This window comes from Nerophis ophidion, linkage group LG07 (genome assembly GCF_033978795.1).
Source record: "Nerophis ophidion isolate RoL-2023_Sa linkage group LG07, RoL_Noph_v1.0, whole genome shotgun sequence".
Classification (NCBI taxonomy): domain Eukaryota; kingdom Metazoa; phylum Chordata; class Actinopteri; order Syngnathiformes; family Syngnathidae; genus Nerophis; species Nerophis ophidion.
The window spans coordinates 51,646,240-51,657,804 of record NC_084617.1 but is presented as its reverse complement, the minus strand read 5'-3'; the positions used below and the strand labels follow the sequence as shown (position 1 = coordinate 51,657,804).

Sequence of the window (11,565 nt, the reverse complement as noted above, 5' to 3'; positions counted from 1 at the left end):
CACTGAGGGTGCCAGTTTAAACAACTTTAACACTGTTAGAAATATGCGTCAAACTGTGAACCCACACCAAACAAGAATGACAACCACATTTCGGAAAAGCATCCACACTGTAACACAGCATAAACACAAGATAACAAATACCCAGAATCCCATGCAACCATGACTCTCCCAGGGTACATTACACACCCCGCTACCAGAAACACCCCCACCCACCCCCGAACCCCTCCATTTCGGTTGAGGTGGGCGGGGTTGGGGTCGGGGTTTGGTGCTAGGTGGGGTGTATAATGTTGCCGGGGAGAGTCAGGGTTGCATGGAATTCATTTGTTATGTTGTGTTTATGTTGTGTTACAGTGCGGATGTTTTCCCGAAATGTGTTTGTCATTCTTGTTTGGTGTGGGTTCACTTTGTGTGGCATATTAGTAAGAGTGTGAAAATGGTTTATATTACAACCCTCAGTGTAACCTGTATGGCTGTTGAACAAGTATGCGTTGCAATCGCTTGAGGATTGTAACAGAGATCTCACACAATACGTGACCGGCCGGCACACACATGGTGTTGTGTAACAGTGGGCACAACTACATGTAACAGGAGATGTTATGGGTTTTCCCATCACGGCCCACCCTCAATTTTGCTATCCGAGTGAAAATCGCAGTATGCATACCTCAGACAAATTTAGGGAAAGGAACTGAGGTCAAAAGACTCCTGGTAAATACAGGAAGGTTGGCAAGTTTACAGCTGAGCCACACCAGAGTGATCAAAGAGCAGCATGCGGCTCCGGAACCGCGGGTTGCCAACCCCTGTTCTAGACCATATGTCTCTACTGCTTGCTAGTGTCACCATATCTGAGTTTTTGTACAGAAATATGGGGAAATAACTACAAAAGTACACTTCATTCTCTAACCCTGTTACAAAAAAGATCGGTTAAGATAATACATGATTTTGGATATAGAGAACATTAAAAAAAACATTTTTTGAATCAGAAACATTGAAATTCCATTATTTTGTGAATTTGCAAACATCTAAAGTTATGTACAAAGCAAACTATAACCTGCTACCCAAGAATGTACAACAACTCTTCTTAACTAAAGAGGAGAAACAAACTTAAAAAAAACTACTTAAAATATTTGTATGTACATACAACATCTCTTCCTTGCAATAGCTCGTTGAGAAATGCTGTTCTTAAACTGTTGGACAATTAGCTGACACATTTGTTCACAAAGTGGTGAACCTCGCCCCATCCTTGTTTGTGAATGACTGAGCACTCCATGGAAGCTGCTCTTCTAGCCAATCATGGCACCCACCTGTTCCCAATTAGCCTGTTCACCTGTGGTATGCTCCAAATAAGTGTTTGATTAGCATTCCTCAACTTTTGCCACTTGTGCCAGCTTTTCAAAACATGTTGCAGGCATCAAATTCCACATGCGCTAATATTTGCAAAAAATAAAGTTTTCCAGTTCGAACGTTAAATATCTTGTCTTTGCAGTCCATTCAATTGAATATAGGTTGAAAAGGCTTTGCCAATCATTGCATTGTGTTTTTATTTACGAGTTACACAACGTGCCAACTTCATGCAATGTCATGATCTGTTACCCAGGTCATGGTACTCATACATGTTTTTTTTTTTATTGTAAGTATGGTAAATTCTGAGAGTTGTGTGAGCTGAGATGTATCTTAATAATTGTAATGGTTTATTGTGTAACTCTTTGGTCCCCCTTGCAAAGGAGATAATGCATTTCAATGGGTTTTCCATCAATACATTTAAATTCAAATGATATAAACCACAGGGTTCAAAGATAGCGAAAAAAAATACAGCAGTTATAATACAACATCTGGTTTGCAACAAGACTGGATGAGTTCATCTAGTATTGTTGTTTACTTGATTTACTCATAATAAAGCATTTTCAGTTCTATGATATTTTGTCAAAGGATGGGGGATCTGAGGCCATTAATGTTAATGGAGACATCCCTACTGCAAAATATTCATTACAAACACAATTTTTCAGACGTTCTTCTTCAGATAGTTGTGTCTTTTTGCTCGCTATTTGCTTGGCCAGCAACCACTTGTGACGTCCGGCCTTCTTCCATGTTTTCAAGCGCGAGCCTCAGCCGCTCTTTCTCGTCGAGAATCTGCTCTTCTTGGTTTTTCCTTTCCTCCTCGAGCTTTTCCGCCTGCTCCGCCTTCTCCGCCTTCTCCTTTCTCTTCATTTTCCAGAAGAAGCCGAGATTTTTCTCGGGGTAGGCGACCTTGGCCAGCGGCAGCTTGAAGATCTTGTTGCTCTCCGTGGTGATGAGGAGGAACGTGAGTGCGGAGAGACAGAAGGGCCAGGTGCAGGCGGGCAGACCAAACTAGGAACACAAATAGGACTCTTAGCACCTCTTTGTTGTCAGCGGGGTTACAGTAATTAAATATGCATCGTAAAATGTACCGCGGACATGATGTTGGAGATGGCAGAGCCCAGGTATGCACAGAAGAACCCTGCAGGGCAGCAGGAGAGTGATTTGTGTTCAAATTCATAACATTTGCATATGTCGAAAGAAAAGTCTTACTCACCACAGGTAATTGCGAGCAAGTGCACCTGCCACGTGAGAGCATAGAACATTCCGCCGATGGCGATGCACGCGAGCACGCAGTTGTATCCCCACAGGCCAAAATAAATGTCGCCAAATGGAGCTGCCAAAGCCAGTCCTGCATGACAAATATGCAAATCGGGACAACTTAGTCACATATGGTTGCATGAATGATTAATTATTGTCCTAGGAGGATCCTGAGGTCTTCAGACCAGTTCCTGCTCGCTGTCTGAAAATCTAGCCAAAAGGAGATAGAGCCTTTTCAGTGGCAGGGCCCAGACTGTGGAACAACCTTCCACTTTCTGTTACAGGGGTGTCAATCTCATTTTGAATCAGGGGCCGCATGGAGAAAAATCTACTCCCAAGAAAAATCACGCCACGATAACTTAAAAATAAAGACAACTTCAGATTGTTTTCTTTGTTTAAAAAAAATATAACAAGCACATTCTGAAAATGTACAAATCATAATGGGTTTTTTTTTTTACACTTACATATTGCAGTTAATACCGTATTTTTCGGAGTATAAGTTGCACCCCCCGAAAATGCATACTAAAGAAGAAAAAAATACATTTATAAGTATTACTGGAGTATAAGGTGCATTTTTTGGGAAAATTGATTTGATAAAACCCAACACCAAGAATAGACATTTGAAAGGCAATTTAAAATAAATAAAAAATAGTGAACTACAGGCTGAAAAAGTGTACCTTATATGACGCATAAATTACCAACTGAGAAGGTGCCTTCTATGGTAACGTAACATATTATGGTAAGAGTCATTCAAATAACTATAACGTATAGAATATGCTATACGTTTACCAAACAATCTGTCACTCCTAATCGATAAATCCCATGAAATCTTATACGTCTAGTCTCTTACGTGAATGAGCTCAATAATATTATTTGATATTTTACGGTAATGTGTTAATAATTTCACACATAAGTCGCTCCTGAGTATTAGTCGCACCCCCAGCCAAACTATGAGAAAAACTGCGACTTATAGTCCAAAAAATACGGTAGTATTCTATCTTTATTTGTCGTTATTTATACTTTCTGAATAAATAAGGTGAAAATGTTCATCAGTCAGCTCCTTGCTGTTAATTTTCAATCTATCAAGACAAAAAAAATAATATCAAAATCAAATTACAGGATGTTATTTATGTTATTTGCTCATTTTCCTCGACTGATGTGGTAACATCATGTGGTTAATATTTTTTACATATGTATTTTCATCTACAAAGATACAAATAATTGCTATTGTAAAATCTAGTGGACACATTTAGAACAGCAGTTTCTTTCATTCAAAAATGGCAGCTCATTTTTACTTAGCAAACTCGTCCCACGAGCCGGATAAATCAATCAATCAATCAATCAATGTTTACTTATAAACCTGTTTGCGGGCCTGACCCGACTCTGCGGGCATTACTGTTGACACCCCTGATCTATTAGGTTCTCCCTGTCTCTGAGCCAATTTAAATCTAGGCTAAAAACATATGTTTACTCCCTGGCATTCAAATCCAGTTAGACAGGACATCTTGGTTGTTTTTATTTCTTGTTTTATCCTTTTAGTATTTTGGGTGATATATTCTGCACACGTATATTTTACTACTGTATTTTATTCATCCTTCCGTGTAACAATGTAAATGTGACTCTATGTGCCCCTTTTCTTATGTATGTACAGCACTTTGTCCAACTGGGGTTGTTTTTAAATGTGCTATAAAAATAAATAAACTGAACTGAACTGAACAAATGTTCTACTGACGCAATTCTTCTCAAATACTGGAGGGCATGGTGCAAAATGACTACCAAACAATCTCATTAGAGTTATTAATCCTGATTTCCTTGTTTTGATTTGAAAAAGAATCAGCACAAATTGTTTTATTATGTAGGTTAAAGTGTTTTCATATGTTGTGTTTATTGTTGCGGATCAAATCGAATTTAATAATATTCATTAAGTTTAATTATTTTTTAAGTTTTAAATGGTTCAAATTGGTCAAAACACTTATAATTTTAAAAAATTATACTTTTTTTTTATTTCGGGGAAATTGATGCACTTGAAATGGTGTCACTGTCACTGTTTTATATCCCACTATTTTAACTATTGTATTTATTAAACATCAAACGTTTTAATATCCCATTTTTTGTATTTTAATTTGTTTGAATTTGTTTTAATTTTTAATCAATCCAACAAAATAATACAATAATAATACAATTCCAATTCCAAAACCAAACCTGGCCCAATTATATTCAGAATAGCAATCAACAGAGCAATTGAAAGGACACACACGAGGAAAGATGAGATCACCTACCTAGGTTCCATTCTAGAGGCCAATCTTTCCTGTGATAAAATGGCAACCAAGGTAATCAAAAAGGTCAACCAAAGAACGAGATACCTCTACAGAATCTCCTCTCTGGTCAACAAAAGCACCTTGAAGATTCTAGCGGGAAATCTCATTCAACCCTTTTTCGATTACGCTTGCACTGCCTGGTACCCCAGCACCTCCAAAATCCTCAAATCTAGACTCCAAACATCCCAGAACAAGGTAGTCCGGTTACTTTTAGACCTCCACCCCAGATCACACCTCACTCCAACCCACTTCTCCAACGTGGGCTGGCTCAGGGTGGAGGACAGAGTAAAACAACATGCACTGAGCATAGTCTATAAAATCCGCTACACCTCCCTGATACCGAAGTACATTTCAAACTACTTCCTTAACGTAAACCATAACCACAACACCAGGGGGAGCTCCACAAACCACATTAAACCCAGATTCCGATTTAACAAAGGACGGCGTGGCGCAGTGGGTGCTGGTTGGCGCCTTGCATGGCAGCTCCCTCCATCAGTGTGTAAATGTGTGTGTGAATGGGTAAATGTGGAAGTAGTGTCAAAGCGCTTTGAGTACCTTGATGGTAGAAAAGCGCTATACAAATACAACCCATTTATTTATTTATTTATTAACTCATTCTCTACCTATGCCACATCAATGTGGAATGCACTCCCAACAGGTGTAAAAGTAAGTGCATCTCTATCCTCCTCCAAAACCGCTCTACAACAACACCTCCAGGCAACTTCAACCCTTTACTAATACCCTCCTCCATTCACATCCCATCTCCCCGGATTGTAAACAACTAAATGTAAATGATCAAATGTATTTCTAATGTAAATACTTGTTCTTATGCTATCTGAATTCATTATGATCTCTGCTCGCTGTACATATCCTACCAAGTAAGACATAGACTGTTTCAATGTCCATTTCTCTGTTGATGCAATTGTTGATGAGTGAAGTACTGATATCAACCAAAGCTCCTCATCCCACCCCGGATTGTAAACAACTAAATGTAAATGATCAAATGTATTTCTAATGTAAATACTTGTTCTTATGCTATCTGAATTCACTATGATCTCTGCTGGCTGTACATATCCTACTAAGTCACACCTACACTGTTTCAATGTCCATTTCTCTGTTGATGCAATTGTTGATGAGTGAAGTACTGATATCAACCAAAGCTCCTCATCCCACCCCGCTGGATTGTAAATGATGTAAATAATTCAATGTACATACTATGATGATTAACTTGTGATGTCTGTATTATGTTGATAGTATATATTTGTACCATGAATTGATTAACGTGGACCCCGACTTAAACAAGTTGAAGAACTATTCGGGTGTTACCATTTAGTGGTCAATTGTACACAACATGTACTAAACTGTGCAATCTACTAATAAAAGTTTCAATCAATCAATCAATCAACACAAACATGACACAAAACAATCCAAAAGTAGTCAAACAAAAATGTATAATACCAACCACAGTCTCAATATTAATAAGAATTCCAACATAGCAGTGATTAGAAATCCCTCATTTACATTATCATCACAGCCCTTTATAAAAGATAAAATAAAAACATATACAAAAATACAATAGTGTCACAGTGGCTTACACTTGCATCATATCTCATAAGCTTGACAACACACTGTGTCCAATATTTTCCACAAATATAAAATAAGTCATATTTAAGGTTCATTTAATAGTTAGTTGCTTTGTTAATTGGCGCTTTAATACATTTCTGGGTTTGTGCAATAGTTTAAATGATTATCCGATGCTGTTATTTTAAGGTTTGGTTTTATTCTGCAGTGTGTGTTTTTATTCCATGTAAGTCTTTCATACTAGTACTGATTTTAATTCAGAGCTGCTGTCAAATGATTGCCTTTTAACTAAGAAGTGCCTTGTGACTAAGTTAAGGTTAGTTAAACATTGGATGTTTAATTAATACAACAATTAAAATAGTGGGATGAAAAACAGTGACAAGTTAAAATGGTGCACAGTAAAACAATCCTTGCCCAGTGTCTGTTGTTCATCGACCTTTCCCCTAGTCCACCACACTATTCTTCAATTTGCATCAAAGATACAGTAGATGGATGTTAGTCAAAGCTCAGAAGTTTTAGTGTCCCACACGTTTCACTCACACCGCATTTTAAACCAGAAGCTGCCTGAGAGAGTATTCGCCCTCCCGCTCCGCCTTTTATCAGCGCAGCTGACCCTGAACCATTAATAAAGTTATTCTTTGTTGTACTGTAAGTTGATCTATATTTGTTTCTTTTTTCTTTAATGTTAATAAAGATACAATGTTATACAGACTTGTACTTATAACAATGTTATAGTCAAGTGATACTATATTTAGTGGGTGCGCCCTATGGTTCGAAAAATACGGTATGGGGATTTATTTCATGCCGATTTACTAGAGCCAAAAAAAGCTCAACCTGATATCAGGCTAACAACGGCAGTGCTGTGCTGACTGAATTAAACAGGAGAGTGATCAGCCCGACCACAATGAATGGGCTGCTGGGCACAAAATGGCTGCGCTACCAGGCATACAATGGGTGGATGAAAGATTCGTACTCTGAGACAAGGTTCGTACAAATAAACGTAATTGTGGTTTGTAACTGGAAAATGTGTACACTTAAACATTAAGAAGACCAAACCCACCTGAAACCATGCCGATGGTGGAACCTAGCACAGCGTGAGCACATGTTATAGGGGAAGAGATGAAGAGCGAGATGATGAAGAGGCCTCCTGTCCAGGGGTTGTCGCAGCCGTAGACCTGGCCTATTCCCACTGGCACGGACATGAAGAGCTGAGGACATGTCCCAAAAATGGTTCACAAGAGCAACTCGCCTTACCACACAACTACAAGACCGTACATCATTTCAAAATGAACACCAACCTTCGCCACGTCAATGTCCGCCCAGGTGATGTTGGGCAACTCCGAGCGGGGTTGGATGAGGACTTGGGGGAAGTGGTGGTTGTAGTGACCCGTGGCCACCATGTGGAGGCACACTAAGATGTTGAAGGGAAGCGTGAACACGGGGAGATCCCAGCGACTGTTAATGGATGCCAAGGCACTGGACAGAATCGGGCTAAAAGACGAAAATGCAAATGTACTATAGTCAATACACATCTGGATACACATGGGCTTTACATCAATAGCTTCTATACTCTTCTGGAAAGACATCCCGCTAAATGTTAGAGTGTGTCTATTCCGTTTAGTAAAATAGACTGTGTGGAGGGAGAGTGTGATCAGCGCGCTGCAGGAGCAAAGGCCACCGCCTCTGTCAATGGTGTTGAGGGCGGAGCACCATCGACCAGGGGCGGGGCATGTGACACACACATGCGAGACACAGCTGGCAGGTGATTAGATTTCACAGGAGGTACGTGTTAATCTAATCAGCTGTTGTCTTTAACAGTGAGCGGCCAGCGGAGGAGAGAGGTGGGAGAAACTGGAGAGACAGACACCTGAAAAGATTGCACTGAAAATATTGTTCTTGGCATCGCATGTTGATTAAAACTCTGTTAAACGGCATGCCTGGCTCCTGTGACGTGGTAAACATGGAACGGGTCGGGAAAGACTTCCACATCTGGCGCCCAACGTAAAAGGAAAAAAAAAAAGAAAGGCTGAAATGTAGTCACCGAGCCCTATAGAGGCGCTGGGACAGCTCCTGGCGGAGGTATCTATGGCAAACCACCGGCAGATGTAGGCAATGCAGGGCCAAATAGCACAGCAGAGCCAGATCCTGCGGGCGCTGACGAAAAGGACCGGCGCGGGGACACCCCCAGCAGTGAAGCCAACATTAACGACGGTGGGGATGCACAGAATGGCGGAGACGGAAGAGGCACAAAGTTTCATGGACATGTTTGAGGCGACAGCGAAAGCATGTGCATGGCTTGAGGAAGAGTGAGCGGTGCGACTGCTGCCACGACTAGCGGGACAGGCGCAGCAAGCGGCTCTCACCCTGCCACCATCGTCCTGGGTCAGCTACCGGGACATGAGAATGGCGGTATTTGAGTGGTTAGGGAACCTTGCAACTCGGACAGGAGAAGCGGCCGTTCGCCCTGGGCCAACAGCTGAGAGACGCGGCGACGAGATGGCTGCAACCCAGACAAGTAGAGGAGGTGATCGACCAGATCATTCTTGAACAATCCCTGGAGGCAATCCCGGCGCGGACCGGGCGATGGTGGATTCCTTGATGGGGGTGTCCATGATTCACCAAAACCTGGTTCGACCGGGCGATGGTGGATTCCTTGATGGGGGTGTCCATGTTTCACCAAAACCTGGTTCGACCCGGGGCATTGAAAAACGTCACACGGGCGTGGCTTGAATGTGTGCATGCGGACATTCACGAGTATCCTATGGTGCCGGTGGAAATTTTTTTCAAGGGGGAAGAGCATAATGTGAAGGTGGCCGTAAGTTCGCGCTTTATGCAGACCGTAAAAATTGGATGGGGTTTAACGGGTTAGTATAGCAGTGTGCTGGGGTGCGTTCATGACCGGTAAGGAAAGGGGATAGCCTCACTGTTCTCAGTGGCGACGCAAGGTTATCCGACGGTGCCGGTGTGAGGGGGAAGGGGGGTTGGCGGGAACTTTGCAAGAGGTCTCCCCGGTTCCCCAATGGCGCCCCATTTCCGATTTTCCACTCGAGCAGTCTCGAGATGACACTCTGCACGCGACCTGGGACCAAGTGATTTCAAATGATGGGCAGCAGGTTCGCCCGGGAATAGCACGTTTTTTTTCCCACTTTGCATTGATTAGGGACAAATTATACAGAGTGAGTCATCACACTTAGACAGGAGAAGAAATCAGCAAATTGTTGGTGCGAATAAACCGTCGGGAAATTATTTTCCAGGCGACGCATTTTAACCCGATGGCCGGTCACATGGGTTATGATAATACACTCAATCGGATAATGGTCCGGATCTATTGGCCAGGCATTCAGACAGACGTGAGCTGCTGGTGCGCAGCTTGCCCGGACTGTCAACTAGTCAACCCCGCCGCCACCCAGAGGGCACCTTTGTGGCCATTACAACTCATAAAAGTCCCGTTTGAGCGAATTGGCATGGACCTCGTCGGACCATTTCACCCGAGCACCCAGGGATATCGCTTTGCGCTAGTCTTGGTGGATTACGCAACGCGCTATCCCGAAGCAGTACCGCTGCGCTCCATCTCTGCAAAGAGTGTCGCGCAGGCACTGTTTTAAGTTGGAATCCCAAAAGAGATTCTAACTGACCAGGGCACGTCCTTTATGTCATGCACGTTAAAGGATCTGTATGGATTATTGGGGATCAAATCTATTCGGACCAGCGTTTACCATCCACAAACTGATGGGTTGGTAGAGCTGATGATTTGAACCTTGTAATTCATGATCTGGAAGTTCATACACGAAGACAACCCAAATTAGCAAACATTGTTGGATCCCCTGTTATTTGCAGTGCGGGGTTTTCCCCATTTGAACTATTGTTTGGCAGGAAGCCACTAGGTCCAGGGTGCTGGACCTAGTTAAAGAAAGCTGGGAGGAAGGTCCAAACCCCAGTAAAAACGAAATTCAATACATCATGGACTTGAGAGCAAAACTCCACACATTGGGGCACATGCCACATGAGAATTTACTCCGAGCCCAAGAATGTCAGCAGCCCCTGTATAACAAGTGGACGCTACTCAGACAATTTTCACCGGGACAGAAATTACTTGTATCACTCCCAACATCCAGCTCCAAATTACTCGCCAAGTGGCAAAGACCCTTTGTAATCACACGACGAGTAGGTGATGTGGATTACGAGGTCAGGCAGTCTGACCAGATTGTTTCATTCATTTTTATTTTGTAGGTTGAGAAAGTTACTATTTCAGAATCAGACATACTTTATGAATCCTTGAGTGGAAATTAAAATTGTATTTGTTGTAAGTTGATGTACATTTCTTATTCCATCCAGCCATCCATCCATCTTCATCCGCTTATCAGAGGTCGGGTCGCGGGGGCAGCAGCCCAAGCAGGGAAGCCCAGACTTCCCTCTCCCCAGCCACTTCGTCTAGCTCTTCCCGGGGGATCCCGAGGTGTTCCCAGGCCAGCCGGGAGACATAGTCTTCCCAACGTGTCCTGGGTCTTCCCCGTGGCCTCCTACCGGTTGGACGTGCCCTAAACACCTCTCTCGGGAGGCGTTCGGGTGGCATCCTGACCAGATGCCCGAACCACCTCATCTGGCTCCTCTCGATGTGGAGGAGCAGCGGCTTTACTTTGAGTTCCTCCCGGATGACAGAGCTTCTCACCCTATCTCTAAGGGAGAGCCCCGCCACACGGCGGAGGAAACTCATTTCGGCCGCTTGTACCCGTGATCTTATCCTTTCGGTCATGACCCAAAGCTCATGACCATAGGTGAGGGTGGGAACGTAGATCGACCGGTAAATTGAGAGCTTTGGCTTCCGGCTCAGCTCCTTCTTCACCACAACGGATCGGTACAACGTCCGCATTACTGAAGACGCCGCACCAATCCGCCTGTCGATCTCACGATCCACTCTTCCCCCACTCGTGAACAAGACTCCTAGGTACTTGAACTCCATTTCTTATTTTGTTGTTTTATTTAAAGTTAATTTATTGTTTTAATTCAATTTAATAAGCATAAAATCTTATGCAAAAGTGTACTTAAAGCAATTTTAAAGACAAATTAGAGA

The 11,565-nt window shown here is 42.6% G+C and overlaps 1 protein-coding gene across 1 annotated transcript in view; it reads right to left on the bottom strand.

The window, feature by feature from the left end:
* Nucleotides 1-1,671: 1,671 nt before the first annotated feature.
* The window catches only part of slc14a2 (solute carrier family 14 member 2), a 28,568-nt gene continuing 18,674 nt past the window's right edge, over nt 1,672-11,565 (bottom strand). Inside the window, exons 5-9 of the mRNA XM_061906374.1 lie at nt 7,793-7,985; nt 7,555-7,702; nt 2,552-2,686; nt 2,427-2,476; nt 1,672-2,346 (exon numbers count right to left, since the gene is read on the bottom strand). Coding sequence (XP_061762358.1) covers nt 2,014-2,346; nt 2,427-2,476; nt 2,552-2,686; nt 7,555-7,702; nt 7,793-7,985 — 859 coding nt within the window. The 3' untranslated portion in view covers nt 1,672-2,013. The remainder of the gene's footprint in view (nt 2,347-2,426; nt 2,477-2,551; nt 2,687-7,554; nt 7,703-7,792; nt 7,986-11,565) is intronic.